The following is a 21,105-nucleotide window of genomic DNA, read 5'->3' as shown; positions in this document are numbered from 1 at the left end:
AGCATCACAAATTTAGCCATGGTTCGACCTGAGCAAGCACAGACCGCAGCTCCTTCCACATTGTTTCCCATTGTGGCCAGCTTTCCAGTAGCCCACAGGATTTATCCTGCCTGAACATGGCAATGTGTCCAAAATCCTATGTGTTTGTGTGTACGTACGAGCACGCGGGCGCACGTGTTTGTGCATGTGTGTGTGTGTGTGTGTGTGTGTGTGTGTGTGTGTGTTTGTGCACGTGGATGTGTGTATGGGGGCGGGGTTGTTGTTGTTGTAGTTGTTGTAGAAGTTTATTTTAAAGGGGAAGTTAAGGCAAAAATCAAAATTTCACCAGTTGTAGTCTTCGGGGTGCTGAGTCGAATGGTCTTGGTCCGAGAAAGCTGAGACGCTCTCTTCCTACTTGAATCCCAATCGAACTCGCGCACTTCCACCGAAACTGGGTGACTGCGCCCTACTAGATGGGGATTTGTATGCAAAAGGTCACTAAAAGCGCCATTTTGTTCTTATAAAAGCACGGATGACCGCAATTGGCACATATGTTGTAGTCTTTTGGACGCTGCGTCGACTGGTTTTGGTCCGAAAAGGCTGCGATGCAGCGTTCGGCCCTTATTCCCAATCGAACATGGTTGAACAAGCGGTCACGTACTCCTGCGTACACCAGTCACCTGGTCACCGTGCCTGCAGGGTACAACTTACTAGCCTGTTTGAGCTTTTTTGGGTGCAGTCCTGTCACTCGAGTTGAACTCGAGTTGAACCTTGGTGTGAAAGTTGTCGCCTGCTGGCGTGGTGACCAGGTAATTTGGGCACCCAGGAGCACGTGACCGCTTGTTCAACCACGTTCGATTGGGAATAAGGGCCGAACGCTGCATCGCAGCCTTTTCGGACCAAAACCAGTCGACTCAGCGTCCAAAAGACTACAACATATGTGCCAATTGCGGTCATTCGTGCTTTTATAAGAACGAAATGGCGCTTTTAGTGACATTTTGCATACAAATCCCCATCTAGTAGGGCGCAGTCACCCAGTTTCGGTGGAAGTGCGCGAGTTCGATTGGGATTCAAGAAGGAAGGGAGCGTCTCAGCTTTCTCGGGCCAAGACCATTCGACTCAGCACCCCGAAGACTACAACTGGTGAAATTTTGATTTTTGCCTTAACTTCCCCTTAACGTCGCACCACAAACAGGCGATTTCGCCTCCTTTGATACATGTGGAGGACAGGGTGCACATGGATGTGCATGCACGTGTGTGTGTGTGTGTGTGTTTGTTGTGTGGGTATATACATACTCAGCGGGACAGCATGCCAAACTAGAGTGTGCCCATTCATCCCAAGCTCATGAACGGGATCCTACCTCTGCCAGTATTTGCATTATGTTACCATCAGTAATATGCAGCAGTGTTGAAATGTTCAAATTCATCATGGTTACGATCTACAATGACTGTACTGTCGTGAACATTGAAATCAGATGGGATGACCTGGACCGGCACTCTTACTGCTGTTAGCATGTACATGCACATACACACTGTAAAAGTGGACCAGCAGTGCTCGCGGCTGCAAGGCCAGCGCCCTGTGGTCACTTGACATCTCAACGGATTTCAAAGTCCACGACAGCACATTGAAGTGTAGATAAATGGAGGTGGCAAAAGTCACGGACCCTTATTCTGTGGAAATACCCCTAGAGATCACTGGCCGTGCTCATGGGCAGTCACAAGAGTATGGTAACGTGCGTTTTGGGGGGGGGGGGGGTATCTGAGCCCTCTGGATTTGGATGAGCAGATACTAGTGTAGTTTGGATTTGCCACGAGCGCAGTGGCACACAGTGTTCAACGGGGGGGGGGGGGGGGGGGGGTGCCAACAGCAAGTTGCAGTGTCAGCATGCCGGTGTCGTACAGGCACGCCTAGACTGCATGTGATTTCAGCCTTCATATTTCAACACTTTGTATGAAGTAAGCGTAGTACTTCAAGCATAAAGAACCTTGAATAGTGACACAATTAAGTACCGGTAATCGGGTACAGAACACAGTTAGTGACTTGGGAGCAAGTAGTACTGATGTCATAGCAGTACAGCCGGAAAGTAGGAATGATGAGTGATGACATAGCCAATGTCCTGCTTGTAACTTAAAAATATTCATAATACCGGTACTGTCCCTCTCCATGCTTCCAGGATGGTGGAAAGGGCGGAAATTGAAATGGAAAACAAATTGTGAACGGCCCTAGGTGAGAAAGAGAACATAACTTCTTGGTGATGGCCGCCGGAAACAATGCACATTGGCTATGAGAGTTGTCACTGATAGGACTGGAAGATTGAACAATGTGATGTCGTTATTTAACCACCTATGGTAGAACACAGGTTGGGCCGAGCTAGGGCACTAGTGAATTTGCCACAAAAAACCCATAGCTATGTGAATAAAAATAATAATATCAGCGGCATCCTTGAAGTAGTCAGGGTAGGTAAGTGTAATTTGTCCATGTGACCAGTATTGATGGTGGATATGCTAAAATACATATACATGTAGAGTAGTGATGATACTAGCATTGAAACTGGAGAATGGGACGGTCAAGGGTGGACTGTGAGGAGACTAGCATTGAAACTGGAGAATGGGACGGTCAAGGGTGGACTGTGAGGAGACTAGCAACAGCAGTGAGGATGCACACACGCACATGCACTGCAGACTTAACCTTTTTACTGGCATTTCTTCGGTTCGTCCAGAATCAGAACGTTGGCTGGGGTGGTGCCGAGTAGCATGGAGTGGCGCTCGTACGACTTTGATTTACGGAAGCGACTGTCCGTGCCATACAGAAAATCAAAGATTCCTGCATAGCAGCAGCCAACATAAACAAAAAATAATGTCAGTTTTTATTATTACACAGTAGGTATCGGTTATAGCGTGGGTGTTTGAAAAACGACTTTCTATTTTTATTTCCGATATTTATTACTCACGATATTGAAAATCAAGTGTGACATATCATGTGCATGTGCGCAGAGTCAGGAAGATCATCCTACATGCAATGTAGTGCTACTGTGCATGCGGCCGGTCATAGTTCCATAGCCTCATAGGCTAACCATTGTGGCTATGCAACATGAGTTACATGACCACAACAGTTGAATTTGCAGCACTACGTAGTCTACGACCCAACGCGAGTCAGATCAGAACTGCATTGGACAGATGTTATTACTACAGGCGATATACTTTGTACTAATCTGCTATGTTTTGCTACACAAAGTCCATTTTTAGGACCGATATATTCGGCTGTCCGATAAAATTGCTTGTAAGAATAAATGTGCACTTGAAACCCATGTTATGATTATGAAAATATGAGAGTTCATTCTTGTAGGCAGTATATTCTTTTACACGACCACGCTATAACTCATACGCACTGTACGAGTTACACAAACTCACCGGCAGGCACATGGGGCTAGCATGGAGTCAGCAGTACATGGGGCTAGCATGGAGTCAGCAGTACATGGGGCTAGCATGGAGTCAGCAGTACATGGGGCATGGAGTCAGCAGTACATGGGGCTAGCATGGAGTCAGCAGTACATGGGGCTAGCATGGAGTCAGCAGTACATGGGGCAAGCATGGAGTCAGCAGTACATGGGGCTAGCATGGAGTCAGCAGTACATGGGGCTAGCATGGAGTCAGCAGTACATGGGGCTAGCATGGAGTCAGCAGTACATGGGGCTAGCATGGAGTCAGCAGTACATGGGGCTAGCATGGAGTCAGCAGTACATGGGGCTAGCATGGAGTCAGCAGTACATGGGGCTAGCATGGAGTCAGCAGTACATGGGGCTAGCATGGAGTCAGCAGTACATGGGGCTAGCATGGAGTCAGCAGTACATGGGGCTAGCATGGAGTCAGCAGTACATGGGGCTAGCATGGAATCAGCAGTACATGGGGCTAGCATGGAGTCAGCAGTACATGGGGCTAGCATGGAGTCAGCAGTACATGGGGCTAGCATGGAGTCAGCAGTACATGGGGCTAGCATGGAGTCAGCAGTGAGACGGTGCTGGTAGGGCCTGCCATGCTCAACTGATCAGAGGTCTCGGCGTCATCGAATGGCAGACTCACCAAACTGAGGGCATTGTAGTGCATTGGATCAGAATCAGACAATACCTATAGGAACATTCATGGTCAGAAGAGACAACAACCATGACACTGGTATGCAAGTGAACTGCTGGAAACAGGGAGTATTTCTTTTTCTGTTGCTGGGGGCAGGGACTGGGGGAGTAATACAGTCGTCACCAAAGAAATCCAGCCAATGCCATTAATACCTGTACAGAGGCATGGTGCCTGTCACAATCGCATTCATGCATTTACAGTCATTAGCGGGTCTACCAGCATGGCACTGAACTAAAACAGTCCTCGGCTCTGCACTCTGCCTGCTCCAGTCGAGTCGAGCACAACACAGACTGTGCACTGCAAAGTGCAGTCCCGGCGGCAGAGCATGTGCCGTGCACAAGGCAGTACTACTACTACTACTACTACTAGAGAGTCTACTACTACTAGTGCATTCCTACTACTGCAGGCGCATAGCACCGCCGTTGGCAGTGGTCCGGCCAGGGGGGGGGGGGTCGAGGGATTTGTTTGAAATTAGGGTGCAAAATCCTGCATTCTGGGCACTTTTGGCATTGTTTTAATATGGTGGTCGTGGTCGGGCCAAGAAGTGGTCCGGCCAAAGCCGGACTGGCCGGAGCGGCTGCTACGCCCCTGCACTGTACTACAGCTGTGAAAGTGCGCCAATGGAAAGCGCCACATTAAAATAATAGCAGGAAGGTACAAGAGAAGAGCTGGAGAGAAAAGGGAAACCAAGGAGGAGTCCAGGTGGAAAAGGAAATGTAAAGATAAGAACATTGAAAGGATCAGTCACGCAAGACGTCGGTTAATTCCCATCGTGGATAGGATAATTATTCAATTGACATCCCTACACAAGAAGTAGGTCGTTATCATTATCAATGAATTTTTTTACAAAGCATGCCTACTACTAGCGCATGGCACTTGCAGTGGCAGTGCATGCGGCCACGTACAGGTACCGGTAGCTAGCATAGCATTTGGACGGATTTTTTTTGGAGATGACTGTACTCTTCTCTGTGCAAATTTCGATAAAGTTAGCACGTGGCTTTATACATGCAGTCAGAACTTTCTTTTGGGGGGAGGGAGTATGTCCTTTTTGGGGTACAGTTGGGGGAGGGGGGGGGGGGCTCAAGTCAGATTTTTGCGTTCACCGCCTCCCATGTATGTGCAAGGTATTAGTACAGCTACCAATCAATGCAGAATGCACACACTACACTACTAACTTTGCATGATGGTAGTTGTGGTACTCGTTGGACGGCTTGAACGGCAGGTGGAAGCCGCAGTGTGCGACGGACACGGAGGCCAGCGAGATGCAGGCCCACAGCAGCAGCAGCAGCAGCATACAGTGAGAGCCGAGCAGGACGAGACCAGCCATTACCGGCAATATGTTTGAGAGGTAATGCTCGACCGGGTGACAGTACAGGCTAGAGATGCTGATCGGCGCGGTCCACTCGTGGTGGACCTTGTGAACGTGTTTTTCATCGCTGCCAAGCTCCTCAACTTGCTCAAGAGCCTTCAGCTCCTGGACTATCCTTTCTGCTTTCACTCACTGTAATAATCGCTGGCAGCCCTGGCCACGTCATTGGCCACAAAGCTCGCTAGCAGTGGTCACTTGTCCCCTGTCCGAAATTTCCAGTCCACTGTCGCATACTCTTGGACGATACAGGTGCCGAAGGGAGCTGCACGGATACCGTAGAGCAACCAGACACGTGCGCGTTACGTTAGGCAACGATTTAGATCTGTTGACTATCTAGCCACGCACTGAATTTCCATTTGACGTTTGAATGGATGTTCAAATAACCAACACGCGGTTCAGTTCAGTTTGCTCAGTCGTCCAGTCTACGGTCATCAAAATCATGCCATTCATGGCGATCAACACGCTTTCTCTTACAACTCGGTCTGGCTTTCTTCAATCTTGACCATTATCACTGCCATACTAGGACAAACAGTTTACTCGATTCATAAAACATTAATCTCAGTTCACTCCATAATGGAATACTTATTGCGCTCGTAGTATAGATATCTACTCTGCAATCATCAGCCAAGGAACCGAAAAAATCCTATCAGCTATGTCCATGATGTCAGATCAAAGCTTTCTTCGTGCACACATGCGCCATGGCAACCATGACCGGAGTCGGAGACTGGCGCCAAAACTTGGCAAAAGGCTTTTACGACTCCCAGACTCATCCCAACGCTGGCCAAATGCGAGGGCTACTGCCAGTACTGGCTGCATCGACCGCGTTGACGTAACTCGTTGTCATCTCCTTCCGACTATTTTTTACTATTTTTTACTATTCTCTTAGAAGTTAGTGCTGATACTGATACAGTGACTGATAGCCTCGCGAGCTCGGCGAAGAGCCCAGGCGATCGAGCTGATGCTGAACATTTCAAGCGTGATTTTGGAAGAATTGTTTGCCTTCATGAAAGTCGCTCTGTACCTGAGCCACAACTGATGAACGGCTCAGTAAGACTAGTAATTAGTTGTACTTGAAAGTACGTGTTATTGCTTGAAAAAAGACAGTTCTTTTGATCCAAAGGAGTTATGCAGTAACTCGATGTCAATCGTGATCAGTCCGCAGTGCGAGTGAACTGTGGCCACGCGGACAGGTTAGAGTGTGAACAATGGCAGACAGGGTGCGCTATAACATAGCCTTCTTACTTTCCAATCTAGATGCATCCGTGATCTTGGAACTCTTGCTGGAGAATGATGTGCTGGACGTTGATGAATATGATACTGCCTCTAGCAAGGAACACGTGAAGTCTGAACTGACAAAGTATGTGGTGAGGCTGATGCTGAAGAAAACGGACGAACAGGTGGATGCGTTCCTGAGGCTCGTTCAGCACAGCCAGCCTCATGTAGCGGACCATGTCGCCAGTACCATGGCGAAGCGACGCGATGCAACTGCCAGTGGGAAAACTGACCGTCCAACGAAGCCAATGTCGGCAAATCATGAGTCAACACTTGGCTCGTCCTCCGGTAAGTCTTGACATTGATTACCGTGGCGTAGGAAGATGGGTTGGGGGGGGGGGGGGGGGGGGGGCTCGTTGAACATTCGTGTAACTACATGACTTGTACAGTTCTGCTCAATGAAATCCAGTCACAGCATCACTCAAGTACGCGCTGGGCGTTGCGCAGCAAACATTGGGCTGCAAAATGGTGCAAGGCACAAACTTGAGTGACGCGACTGGATTTCATTGAGCAACACTGTACTTGGGCTCGTCCTGGTGTGGCGCTGTGTCAATGGGAAAGCCAGCATTGTCCTCCAATACCTATTCTCACCATCAGCTGGTAGCACCACCCGGCACCAGGTTTCCAGGGGCCTCACTGTCCCCTCGGCACAGTCAGAACCTGGCAGATCTCGCCTGGCCTTTCAGGCAGCCTTGGCCTGGACCGCACTTCCAAGGAGTGTAAGGGAGATCAAGGCTGCCCGGCAATATAAGCTTGCCTCCATCCCCTACACCTTGCAATGAATGCTCTGTCTGACTTTTCCTGTCCACACACCACGTCATTTACTCTTCTCTGCGTGCTTGTGCACCTATGAACTCTTTGTGTTCCCTCTGTTGACGCTTCAAAATCGCTCTGTTGACACTGCAAATTCGCTCTGTTGATGCTGCAAAATCGCTTATCAGACTAAATTACATAGCAATTTGTTCTTCGCTGCTACCCCCAACCACACGTTGATGCGCTCACCACCCTCCGATGCCCCTAACCTCACTGCTTCCCTCTCTGTGTCTCGCTATCTCTCTTCCCCTTTCTCTCTCTCTCTCTCTCTCTCTCTCTCTCTCTCTCTCTCTCTCTCTCTCTCTCTCTCTCTCTCTCTCTCTCTCTCTCTCTCTCTCTCTCTCTCTCTCTCTCTCTCTCTCTCTCTCTGTGTCTCTCTCTCTGTCTCTCTCTCTCTGTCTCTCTCTCTCTCTGTCTCTCTGTCTCTCTCTCTCTCTCTCTCTCTCTCTCTCTCTCTCTCTCTCTCTCTCTCTCTCTCTCTCTCTCTCTCTCTCTCTCTCTCCCCCGTAGCTCTCTCCCGTTTGAAATTCGCTTCCATAGAATTGGGCACCATTGCCCGTTTGGCCTTGCGAAGTAAAATAAAAATCAACAACAACAACTTACTTGTTGGCAGCGAGAAGTGCTTACAGAGATCAATCAGTTCATGCATTCACATCAATCGTATTGAGAGCTGACCCTGGGAATGCAGTGGGTTCAGTTAGATGGTCAGTCCTGAGGTTATAACCAGGTCTACATGACGATTCTGTAGATCTACAAGAAATGCAGGTGCTACCGGCGTGAAGCACTGTCATGGGTCACTAGATTATTGCTAGGGAGTTTAGTTCCAGCCTGTGTCAGGTGAAAACTGCAGTCACAACTCGCGTGTACATTTAAACCCTTTGTGTACGGACTGTACAACTTTCGATCCCCTGGGATCGAAACGTTTCAAGATTTCAATCGATCGTAACTCAGTCATTTCTGGGTTATTTTCAAACACTAAGATATGTAGGTAGAAGAGAAACCTCCCAGCTGTCCATTGCAACAATCGCTGAAGCGCTCCGATGTGCGGTTCTGGGAATGTGTGTGTGTGTGTGTGTGTGTGTGTGTGGGTGTGTGTGTGTGCATGTGTGTATGTGCGTGCGCACGTGAGTGTGTGAGTGTGTGTGTGTATGTATGTGTGTGTGTGCGTGAGTGTGTGTGTGTGTCCATTGTTCTTGTCACCTGACGATGGCCAAGTGCCGAAACGTTGTGAAATAACTTGAACGGATGTGCAGCGCTATTGGAATAGATGTGTCCACTTAAATTCCTTTCCATGTATTATCGGTATTGTGCAATTCCATTTTTATTTGTTTCTTGACATGCAGTTGTGTGCAGTTGTGTGTTCATGTGTCATCTGTGCCTTCTGTATTTTGCTGCTTTCGCAACAGACAATCCGTTTGACCTGGATAGGTTTGTGTGTGACATTCAACCATGGTTAAACAAAGTTGACGCAGATCGACTGCGACGGATGGTGATCAAGAAACGTCTCATAACTGACAGCGCATCAATAGAGAGACTAAAGAGAATTCGGTCCCGGGATGGACTATCTGATCATAATGAGGAGCTCATCCAGTTGCTCAGAGCTGGTGGCCTAAACACTTATCGTGATCTCAGTGTTGTCATTGAGGAACTGGGGTATGCGGACAAGAGCAAGGAAATGCTCTCCATTTTGTCCCACACAGGTATGTTGTTGCTATACTTTTACTGCAATGTGTTCAACTTTGGTGGTGTTTAATGGACAGCTGAGAGTTTTCTCTTCTACGTACATATGTTAGTTTTTGGAAATAACCCAGTAATGACTGAGTTCCGATCGCTTGAAATTTTGAAAAGTTTGGATCCCAGGGGATCTTAAGTTGTACAGTCCGTAAACAAAGGGTGAAATGGGGCCTCGCGTGAAATCTCTTGGCCTGACTTTGACCCCGCTTCTATCTGATCCCGTGGCCAGTACTCCCTTGTCGATGCTATGTTAGGTAGCTGAGGTCATTGCCTTTCCATTGATGCCACACATGCCATGCTTGAACAAAAAGGTGGAGTCGTGGTTTGCACAGAGGCATAGAGAAGTACTGATCTCGACCAGATGCATACTCGGCCCTGGGAGGTACACCCAATTTCCATGTTCAGCAGCCTCGAATTAGTCTAAAACAAGAGGATTCTAGAACATTTAGCCTCGCACTTTATTGCAGTAGAAGGAACATTATCACAGAAGCCAGCCCACAGCGATTTCCCGGTGGTGGACGTAACAATCGAGTGAATTGAGCGCACACTGTAGAAGCTGTGACGGTGAAAGCATGTGAGTTGTGCAAGCAGGCACACCCGGCATGCATGCCGTGCAGCACATGCATGCACACGGCATGCATGTGCACATCCTGTATCGCCATACACTTCAGTTCGCACGCGCATCTATGCACCAAATAGTGCAGTGCTGGACGGAAACCACACCGTCCCCTTCCATACTTGAATTGCTTTCTGTGACTGCTCAGGCTTTCATTTTCCAAACTTCAATTACTTCGAAATCGCAAACATAATGCTTTAGTCGGAGACTTTAGGCTCCGGCGGATTATGCTCGCGAAATAATGGAATTATGCTTTCATGGATTCTCGCATTATGCTCGTTAAATCCTCATATTATGCTTTGGCACGCAGGGATACATACTCACTTTGTTGTACTTATGGAGCCTCAAAGTTCGGAAAATTGTGCCTTTTCGTACTTGCAAGTGGCCATTAGCACAACAAAATACATCATACCAAGATGACCATGCATGCTTGAGATCAACATGGCAAGAGAAAACGTGACTCCTTCTATTCATTAGTTGATTTCTTTTGTAAAAAGATTTTTTCATTGCCAAATTAGTTTGAGTTACCTTTGAAAATTATCATGTTCAACTGTCTTCGTAATCGTCATACTCGTCCAACCGATGTCACCCTCACCCTGCGAAAAATCAGCTCATCTCTCCCGTAGCTCCACCTCTCCTTCCACCATGACCGAACATCACCTATACCTCATTTTTTTTAATTATTAGAACAATAACCATAGCTTGCATAGTCGATGGTCTCTGCACACCTTTTCGGAAAAAGTTGCGAAGTAGTTTGTGAAAATGAAGAAAGTTGCGATTTCTTGCAAAACGACGGAAAGTTGCGAAAAAGTGGCCAGCATCTTTGGAAAAGGGCTACTCCGAACTCTTTACCATGCGGACCACCAGCACTGATCAGTTGCATTGTACACAATTGTGTAGCTTACATACTGGAATTGTGGTACAACCATATAGTTATGCTCCTACCTCTGAAAGGATGCCTCATTATGCTCCAAATTTTCAACCTCCAAATTATGCCAATAATTATGCCGGCATAATCCGCCGGTGCCTAGTCGGAGTCAGTTTTTCTCATTGCTATGCTGCAGATATAGTGCAGCATTCCAGAGAATACCATTTTCCAGATGAAATCCTCAACTCAGACTTAGCACAGTAGTTGTTGGAGAGCAAAGATTGCAAGGTACTGTATAGCAGGAAGTTTTCGGACGGAATTTATTTTCGTACGATTTCGTACGCAGCCTCTTTTGTACTAAAATTAATTCCGTACTAAAATTTGTTCCTGTAAAGTTATGTACATATGTACACTTTACATGCGCATTGCATGCAAACACACGCGTGCATTTAGCATGCACCACAGTACGAAAATGAAATCCGTATGAAAAAAGGTCGACATTTGGCTTTTCTGTCCGAAAATTTCGTGCTTTGTCGAGATTCATAAATTTGAACATTTCCCTGGAAAAACTGAGCCCGAGGCTACCAGCCATCATTCTATGACCTCCAAAAGATCTCACTAAGTCAACATAGTCATCAACACCATTATGGAAAATCCGCTATCACTGGAACATGACTTTGTTACTAATTGTAGAGTTCTACAACAACCACTAGTAGGAAATAAGCCCGGGATTCTTGTTTGTAATACTTGTAGCTGAAATCGGGGCGTTTTTGAACATAATTTTTCCCTTTGTCATTGCCAATTGTTTTTGCTGTACGATCGACTCTCCTTCACCATAACGGATGTATGTTTCTTTCAGGGGAATTTACCTTCAGACGTTGGGCTGTCAGTCAAAGCAACTCATCCAGTGGCGCCAAAATATTCACTTTGTGTCGGATTTCACCGAGCGCAACTGTGCTAGTAGTGGGGTGCACTCATCCAAAAAGTTGAAAGTGCATGAGTTCGACTGGGAACATAGACCAACGGCAGTAGCTCAGCTTCCAGTGCATGAGTTCGACTGGGAACATAGGCCAATGGCAGTAGCCCAGCTTCCTCGGACCAACACCATTCGAATCAATACACAGAAGACTACCAGTAGGTCCAGTACTGTGAAATTTTGATTCGACTTTCTCCGTTAAGCAAAACTTCTGCATTGCAGTTTATTGTTCTTATCAGGGCCTTTCTATGGGCATTGGACAAATATATCGGTGACCTCCCCCCCCCCCCCCCCCCCCACTGAGATAGGGTGGCCACGATGACATCCATTGCTCTGCCAGATGGTTTTGACAGGTCTATAAAACTGCATTGAAGTTTTGCTTAACGGGTTAACGGAGAAAGTAGGCCATACATCCCCTTTGAAATATTTTCAAAACTTACAATAGGTTTTTACTCTTGCTTTCTGTTATCTTGCTACCTATCACCATGGCAACAGTTGGCAAACCGGAAACACAGCCATTGCAGCACACAGTGGGGGATGGTGAGGCATACCAGCAACGGACCTCCAACAGATGTGAACCAATCTTCAAACAACCAACATCAGCTGAAACAACCGCCAATGTAACTAGAATGGGTACAACATTGACTACAACACAGGATTCAGCTAGATCAGGAACTTCAAGCCAGTCATCTCTACCAGACCAGGACGAACACTTCACTGGCAGGGATGACATTGTTACAGAGATCAGTCACAACATTCTCACAACAATGTCCAAGTCATCATCTACACGTGTGCAGAGTCTTGTGGCACCAGCTGGTTTTGGTAAGACGTCCGTAGCCATTGCTGTGGGACATGTATGTCGCAATGCTGGTTGTCGTGTGGAGTTCTTTGACTTACGCGGTGTAGCTGGTGTTGACGCTGTCCAGGCAATGATTCAAAACCGACTCGAAACAAACCCAGCTTCATCTGAAACTACTGGCAAAGCAACGAAATCAACTGATGGCATGGATGATGATGGTGGCAAACACCACATGTTATGTATTCTGGATAATGCCGAGGATGCTATCCAGGCTGGTGCTGATAAAGATTTCCAACTACAAGATGTCATCAAACGACTACTTCGACTACAACACAATGCCCATGTCCTACTGACAAGTCGTGTTTACTTTGACCTACACGTTGCCCAGTTTAAACTACAACAACACCGTCTTGATGGTCTGACAAAGGTTTGTGCTGTTGGTCTTCTCCATGGTCTGTGTGTTGAAGGTAGTGTGAGCATTGAAGATGCACAGAGGTTAGTGGATTATTGTGGAAATGTTCCCCTTGCTGTACGCATTACAGCTGGTCTTCTACAAGGTGGTCGATTAACTCCAACCATGGTGCTGTCGTTATTCCAAGATCTTGGTCTCGATGTGTTCAACAATGATGGTCTGAAACCAAAGGATCGAATCCTGAAGCTGTTGGAATTAGCATACAACACATTACAACATGATGACAAGGAATCATTCCATGCTCTCTCTCAACTGCACTCCTCATTCTCATCTCAATGTGCTTGTGTGATGGTAGGATTGGCTGACACTAAGGCCAATGTGGTTCATCTTCTACGTTTTGATCCGTTGATCAAGATTTGTTTCCTGGATTACAATCCGTATCTGGACCGCTACTCACTTCAACCATTCATCGCCGAGTTTGGTCGTTACCAATGCCCTGAAGACAAGCAACGCATGTACCAACAGCGCATGTGCAAGCATTTCCTTGGATTTGTGAGGGAATTTGATGACTGTAGAGGTTGTGGTGCAGACAAAGCAGCGTATTGGAGTCATCAACTGCTTCAGGAAAGGGTGAACATACAGATGGCGTTGTCTGTTGTTGATGTGTTGTCTGGCGATGACTTGCTTCCTTTATCTGGACTCACAAAGTCGTCGGGTATCCTACTTGCCTTGTTTGGGAAAGCAATGTTTGTTGGAGAGTTTGGGGAAAGGATACAAAGACTGGACAATGCACCGCTGTCTGTACAAGCTGACTGCATTTGCAACTCGGTCATGTGTTATATTATACGTCCAAGCATTGCAGATTCTGATGTCACTTTTGAGAGTTTGGATTCCAGAACCCAAATGCTCCTAGAGAAATCTGAACAAGAACCGACAGGAGTGGAGTCACCGCTGCAGCTACCTTTGATGCAACTTTCTCTAGAGTCATGCAGGGTATCCATGTCTCTGGACATCGACTGCAGGAAAGGACAGGTTGAGCCCAGCCAGGAAACGCTATCCCGTCTGCAGGTGGTATACCAGCGTGTTACAAAAACACTGAGAATGGGTCTTGCAACAGGTGTCACTGAATGTGCCCTGAAACTCATTCAACTGTATTGTTCCACTCTGCTAAACAAGGATATACCCAATGTATTGGTGGTAGAAGACCTTGCTGAGAGAGTGATGTCATCACGCTTCCTATCACAGGATGGTGGGGTCCCTTCATGTGCTTCAATGTACAACGTTCTGCAACAAGGCATTGATGTGATCTTGGGCAAGGTCATGTCAGGTTCCTGCAGCAGTGAGTGGATTATTTCACCATCATTGCTTTCAACACTGGGTATACCACTGTGCAAGTGGAAACATGTACCAACTGCTATCAGCCGCTCGGTCAATGTCTGTGACGACAATACTACTGTGTCTGCTCTTCGGTTACGACAGTACCTGTACTCCATGGATAATGACACAGTAACCACACTACTGGACATGTACTTGGTTGGTATGTACAACATCCAGTACATATCCTTGGTAGTTAATGGAAGGGCATACACAACTCCATCGGGTCTCACTCTACCATTACAGCATCCCTACAACATTGTGATGGACTATGTCAGGAGATGGTGTCATGGCTCAAATCCAGCAGATCACACAACAGCACTGATTAACAACTGTAGCCAGAACAAGATACCTGATGTGGAAGTGATGCAGTCTTGTATTCTGACGGCTAGAGCACTGCTCAATTTGGAGGTAAGCTGGTAGTGCAGTGTACACAGTTCAGGTTACCATAACTGTTTTTCATCCACACTCCACTCTTAATGGAACATTGTATTGCAAACCAGTGTACTCAGTAATTATCTACTGTATAGTGTCTGTCTCTCTAAGGTTGATTTCTTGAAGAACACAGAGGGGAATGTGATAATTTTGAACATTGTAAACTGGTGAAGTGGAATTTGTTCCATTCTGCTATATCAGCCTGATTTGTTATTATTGTGCATGATGTTCTCTGTTTCGAGAGTACGGGCCTTAGTTAAGTGACTTTCTTTTCTACACTTTTCTTTGTTGTGTGCTTTGCTCTAGAATACTCTCTTTGCGACTGAAGTTAGTTCCACACTCTTCCCAGCGTTGAAGTCACTTGTTAAGGATCTCAGTGCTTGCCTGCCAAGCAAGTGTGCAACTGGTCTCTCAGTGTCTGGAATTGTGTACTTACCACCGAGAGGTGCTGGAGACGATTCTCAACTATACATCTCTGTCCTTGCTGCCCTACATCATCAATCCAAGAGAGGCCAAGTGACCATTGATCACCACATTGCACTGCAGGAATGGTGTCCACGTGTAGCGGCATGTTTTGTCTGCTATGACCTGGACAACATCACAGCATGTCCTCGTTGTGGCATGGCTTACCTGTGTGGCAAACATCGTCAAACTGATGAACACCTAAGTGAACACAACCAACACTGTGCTATGCTGGCAGCACTCAGACATCGCATACTCCAGTAAGTTAGAGTATTAGCATCCAGTCACATGACAGATTGTGATTGCTGTGTGATGAACTGGTTTGTTAGTGCCTTGTTACCGTGAGAAAATTACAGCTGAGTCTGTGTGGTAACGTTTCTGTGTGGGGTGGGGGGGGGGGGGGTGCCGGTGTGTGTGTGTGGGGGGGGGGTGCCGGTGTGTGTGGGGGGGGGGGGGGAGGGGATAGAGGTGTGTGTGGGGGGGGGGGGGGGAGGGGATAGAGTGTGTGTGTGGGGGGGGGGGATAGAGTGTGTGTGTGGGGGGGGGGGGTGCGGGTATGTATGTGTGTGTGTGTGTAGCGGGGGGGGGGGGGGTGGAGTGAGTGTGCAGCCCGGGTTTGGGGGGAGGGGAGTTGGAGGGGAGGTGTGGGAACCAAACTTTGGATCATTCGTAACATCATCACGCCGTATTGTCGAACTGCCTCTTTGTATTTCCCATTCTTGATTTTGTGTAACATTGGGTCAATAAGACAGCCTTTTAAGTATGTGTGTGTGTGTGTGTGTGTGTGTGTGTGTGTGTGTCCCTTGTGTTTGAAGGGGACGGTTGCACTTTTTGTAGCTCCGATTTATCTGAGTTTTTTCCGTCGTTCTTCTTACTAGTCTTAGGCCACGGGGTGGCTCTGGGTTCACCAGAGTCGCCCCTGGCGTGTTCCTAAATTTCCTGGGGCGAGGGTTCCGCGGCGCGGTCGCCAGGGCAGTTTCTTTTCTGTCACGACCGTTGTCGTCCTCGTCTCTCCATTCGCGGTGGTGTAGCTGACCCCCGAATGGTTCCAAACTGCGAAGCTCAGAGAGTACTGTCAGGAAGGCGGAGGAGAGGAAGGCTGCGAACATTGGCCTTTGGATCTTGGAACGTCCGCACTCTGGTCAACAATGACGGACCGGTCGAGACGGCAAAGAGACGAGTGAATTTTGAAAATTTGAATTTTGTGCCCGTCGTGGAGGACAGAAAGATCGACTTGGTTATCCGTGAGCTGTCCAGGTTTGACGTGGAAGTGGCTGGCCTGCAGGAAACCAAATGGTTTGGGAGAGACTCTTTCAACATCGGCGATGCGACTGTACTCGCCTCTGGTCGCCCCGTACCTGACGAAAATTTTCGTCGTGGCGAGGGTGTTGCGCTGGTTCTGCGTCGGAGGGCCAAGCAGGCATTTGAACGTGCAGGCTGCCAGTGGAGGCCCGTCTCGTCGCGCATCGTGACGGCCAGGTTGAGATTTGAGCACGGGTGGATGTCAGTGATTTCATGTTACGCTCCTACGTTTCGATCCCCGCATGCTGACAAGGAAGAGTTCTTTGCTCAGTTCCAGTCTGCTCTCAGCGATGTCAACTCTGCTGATGACGTCATCGTCCTGGGGGATTTCAACGCTCGTGTTGGTTTTGGCCCACAGCAACTAGAGATGTGGCAGGGAGTGCATGGATCACATGGTGTTGGTGATGTGAACGATGCTGGTCATCGACTACTCACATTCTTGGCGTGTCAACAGCTCACAGTATGTAACACACTGTTTCCCAAGAAACGCATCCACATGTACACCTGGCAACACCCTGGATCACAGAAGTGGCATTGTATAGATTATGTGTTCGTACGCCAACAACACCGTAAACGTTGCATGGACTGTCAAGTGATGCGCACTGCAGAGTGTAGCACAGACCACCGTCTTGTCCGCATGAAATACCGGCTACCTGACGTTGTGCAGCAACGGTACCATCATGATGCACGTTCCAGGCCGCGGAAGTTTGCTGTTCACCAATTCAATCGGAAGCCATTCATGAGTGAAGAGGAGGCTGAGCGTGTGGCTACTGTACGTGCTGAGTACTGTGCTAGTCTTGAATCTCGTTTAGCCACGTATGACCGCGCCTCGTCTGTGGACTGTAAGTGGAGTACCGTGAAGTCGGCTGTTGTTGACGCGGCGGAGCAGGTGGTTAGTCGGGACAAGCGGCGGATGCCAGATTGGTTCCGTGACAATGCCCTTGTATTGGAGCCTCTACTGGAGTCTCGTAATACCCTGTATAGCCAATGGCTGAGAAGCGGCAGGGACTCTGATCACCGGGCATTCAAAGAAGCGCGTGGCCGGGCTCGTACTGGTATCCGGAAGGCAAAAACAACTTGGTTGATGGACAAAGCGGCGGTGGTGCACCGTGGACGTTTCAGTGGCAAAGCTGTCTGGTCTGCCATTCGCGACATGCAACGCTGCTTTGGGGGCTTGCAACCCCTGTCTGTCCAATCCATCCGCAATGCCGATGGAGTTCTTTGCGAATCTGTTCAGGAGCAGCAGGGCACATGGCATGGGCATTTCTCGGGTGTCTTGAATGTCTGCAGTGTGTACGATCCGCATGTCTTCCAACTTATCCCTCAGCGTGAGGTCGAGGACTCCCTCTCACTGCCACCATCGGAGGATGAGCTGACTCAGGCAATTAGACACCTACAGAATGGCAAAGCTGGTGGTATGTCACAGATTGTGCCGGAGCTGCTGAAGGTTGGTGTGCCTGTCCTCCATCCACTCCTCCTGGACCTACTCCAATCTGTCTGGTCGGGGGGTTGCGTGCCCCAGGACTGGCGCGATGCACTGCTGGTACCGATTCCAAAGAAGGGCGACCTCTCTCGCTGCGATAATTGGCGAGGGATCGCATTGCTGGAGGTTGTCGGCAAGTTGGCTGCTCGGATCATGCAAAACCGATTGCAAGGTATTGCTGAGGCGGAACTGCCTGAATCCCAATGCGGGTTTCGGCGGCACCGTGGTTGTGCGGACGCCATCTTCTCTGTCCGTCAACTTGTCGAGAAGTCGTACGAACATCGATCGAAGCTCTTCTGCGTATTTGTGGATCTCCGCAAAGCATACGACTCTGTCCCTCGCGAAGCTCTTTGGCAGGCATTGCTGCGGCTGGGTGTGCCGCCCCCGACTGTGGCCATCATCAAATCATTCCATACAGACATGTCAGCTTGCGTTCGCGTTGCCGGTGGTTGCACGGATCCGATATCTGTCAAGAATGGGCTGCGCCAAGGGTGCGTTATGGCACCTGTACTGTTTAACTTGTACTTCGGCTTAGTTATTGAGCGTTGGCGATCCCTTCTCGTTGAGCGTGGAATAGAGTCTGGTGTGGACTTCAGCTTCACAATTGATGGCCAGCTGTTCCCTCGTGTCACTAGGCGTCGTCCCCACTCCGAGTCCGGCCATGCTGATGACTTCGAGTTTGCGGATGATGCTGTACTGCTCGCTACAACTCGCAACGCAGCCGATCAATCCCTGTGTGCCTTTTGTGAGGTCGCATCCAGCTTGGGTCTCACAGTGAGCATGACCAAGACCAAGCTTCTCGTTGCAGGTTTCGGAGTTTGCCCTGCTGATTGCTCTGATTTGGTCATTGGCAGTGATAGGGTTGAAGCAGTCACCTCATTCCCCTATCTTGGTTCCACCATCACTCCAGACTCGCGGTCGCAAGCGGACATTCGGAGCCGTCTAGCAAAGGGTGCAGGGGCCTTTGGTGGTCTTCGGCGCATCCTACATGACCGGAGCCTGAACCTCCCTACCAGGCGCCACCTGTATGTCGTTTGCGTACTGTCAACGGTTCTGTATGGTTCAGAATGCTGGACGCCGTTGAAGGCAGATTTAGATAGAATGGACCGGTTTCACCATGCCAACATTCGCTCCATCCTTGGCGTATCGCGAGGCCGACAGTGGGAACAGCGCATCTCTTCACAGGAACTGCGAGCACAGTGGGGTGATCCCACACCATTGTCACGCATGGTGCAGCAGAGACGGTTGGAGTGGCTTGGGCACCTGGCTCGTCTTGATGACACCAGAGTACCGAAGCAGTTGCTGTTTGCCTGTCTCCCTCAGTCTCGGCCATTCTGTGGACCTCGTCGTCGCTGGAAGGACACCATTCACACGGACCTATCCGTGGCTGGAGTGCGTAACTGGTTTGAGTTGGCAAGCGATCGTGGAGAGTGGCGTGGAGTGGTGACAGCAGCAGGTGAGGACAAGGAACCCGCCCCGAAGAGCATCGAGTGCCCAACCTGCAACCGTCTGTTCCGCCGTAGTTCCGACATGGTCCGGCACAAGTGTTCAGCAATCCGTCAGCTCCCGGTATCGGAGCAGCCTGGATCAGTACAGTGTCCAACATGCAACCGATGGCTACGTAGCAGAGGAGGCTTTGCGGTGCATAAGTGTCGGCTAGGCGATGTCGACCAGCCGCCGGCCCCTGCCCCTGCTCCTCTTGTTGTTCCTGGTGTAACTTGCACCAACTGTCAGCGTTCATTTAAATCGGCTGCGGGTCTCAAGCGTCACCGTTGTGGAACCTGTCCAAAGCGCCCTACTGTGGCTGAACGCCAACAATTCAAGTTTCACTGCCAAGTTTGCCACAACCGACGGTTCCGGAGGCGCCAAGATCTGGAACGCCACTTGGAGCATTGCCTTCCTCCCCCCTAACCTCTCTGACAGTACCTCCCTTTGGGGAGCGGCGTGGCCATTTCTGGCAGCTGTCAATAGTAGTAGTAGTAGTGTGTGTGTGTGTGTGTGTGTGTGTGTGTGTGTGTGTGTGTGTGTGTGTGTGTGTGTGTGTGGTGTGTGTGTGTGTGTTTGTTGTGTGTTGTGTGTATGTGTGTGTATGTGTGTGTGTGTGTGCGTGTGTCTGGGAGGGGCTGTACTTGTATGGTAGTTCTTCAGTAATGCGAGTGAACTTCTGAGAGTCCATCGCAGGACCAGCAGGGGGGGGGGGGGGGATGCGGATGTGTATGTGTGTGTGTGGGGGGGGGGGTGCGGATGTGTGTGTGTGTGGGGGGGGGGGGTAGGATGTGGTGGGTGTATGTGTGTGTATGTGTGTCCCATATGGTGCAGTGGTATGTGCAGTCGATTTCCGATCGAGAGGTTGCGGGTTCAATTCCCGATGATTATGGTCGCACACGTCTTTCTTCTCTTTCTCGGACTCTTCCTGACTCTTCTTTCATTCTCCTGGGTGGTTACCAACAGCCATTGTATGCTGAAGTATGTGGTGTGGTGTGTGTAGAAAAAAAAAAGAAAAAATGGAAAAATGGAAAAAGAATAATAGGGATTCACTGGCCAGGAAAAGTCACTTCAATCAGCTGTGTGGTGGATACCAGGCTAAACATAGTGGCGGTCAATTCATCAGCCTTGAAAGCTGTTGAATGGTGTAATCCCAGCACAAGTTGCTATGTCTAACATAGCTGTTCGCTTCCGCGATGGGCAGGTCTGAGGTCTGCCTGTACTTGTATGGTAGTTGTTCAGTATTACGAGTGAACTACCGATGAGTCCATGGCAGGACCAGCAGTAGAGGGAGGGGGAGGGGGGATAATCACACAAGATCTTTGATTTTCTGTAGGATCCCACACGGTATATTCCTACTGTCCCTCTGTATGACCCCTCCTGGGGCCAATGTGACCTTGTAGCAATGGGTTGATAGAACAGGCGGGAGTCTTTCAGTGTGTGTATGTGTTTGAGAGCATGTGCACCCGTGCATGTGTGTTTGTGTATGTGTGTGTGTGTGTGTGCAGAGGTCTAGCCAGGATTTTATGCCAGCCGGCCAACACGTTCCAGTTAAAATGCATCGTTCTGGGGGCTGCGCCCCCAGACCCCCGCCA

General features: G+C 48.9%; 2 protein-coding genes across 2 annotated transcripts; both read left to right on the top strand.

Moving 5' to 3' along the window:
• Positions 1-6,386: 6,386 nt before the first annotated feature.
• On the top strand, positions 6,387-15,600 carry LOC135813339 (uncharacterized). Its single transcript, XM_065326441.1, has 4 exons — positions 6,387-7,039; positions 8,971-9,264; positions 12,254-14,754; positions 15,085-15,600. Exons 1-4 carry the CDS (start codon positions 6,685-6,687, stop codon positions 15,502-15,504), a joined length of 3,570 nt encoding a protein of 1,189 aa, XP_065182513.1. The 5' UTR covers positions 6,387-6,684; the 3' UTR covers positions 15,505-15,600.
• A 682-nt stretch (positions 15,601-16,282) lies between these two features.
• On the top strand, positions 16,283-19,650 carry LOC135811023 (uncharacterized). Its single transcript, XM_065324379.1, has 2 exons — positions 16,283-19,312; positions 19,549-19,650. The coding sequence occupies exons 1-2, from the start codon at positions 16,283-16,285 to the stop codon at positions 19,648-19,650; spliced, it is 3,132 nt and encodes a 1,043-aa protein (XP_065180451.1).
• Positions 19,651-21,105: the final 1,455 nt, after the last annotated feature.

This window comes from Sycon ciliatum, chromosome 1 (assembly GCF_964019385.1).
Source record: "Sycon ciliatum chromosome 1, ocSycCili1.1, whole genome shotgun sequence".
In the NCBI taxonomy this organism is placed as follows: domain Eukaryota; kingdom Metazoa; phylum Porifera; class Calcarea; order Leucosolenida; family Sycettidae; genus Sycon; species Sycon ciliatum.
The sequence above is the reverse complement of the archived record's forward strand: the minus strand, read 5'-3'. Positions and strand labels throughout refer to the sequence as shown.

Excerpts from the sequence above, each read along its gene's own strand:
- LOC135811023 (XM_065324379.1), top strand. The coding sequence starts at position 16,283 with ATGGTTCCAAACTGCGAAGCTCAGAGAGTACTGTCAGGAAGGCGGAGG. Across the intron at positions 19,313-19,548 it reads CTCGTCTTGATGACACCAGA|TTCCGACATGGTCCGGCACA; the intron begins GTACCGAAGCAG and ends GTTCCGCCGTAG.
- LOC135813339 (XM_065326441.1), top strand. The coding sequence starts at position 6,685 with ATGGCAGACAGGGTGCGCTATAACATAGCCTTCTTACTTTCCAATCTA. Across the intron at positions 7,040-8,970 it reads AACACTTGGCTCGTCCTCCG|ACAATCCGTTTGACCTGGAT; the intron begins GTAAGTCTTGAC and ends CTTTCGCAACAG. Across the intron at positions 9,265-12,253 it reads CTCCATTTTGTCCCACACAG|TTGGCAAACCGGAAACACAG; the intron begins GTATGTTGTTGC and ends CCATGGCAACAG.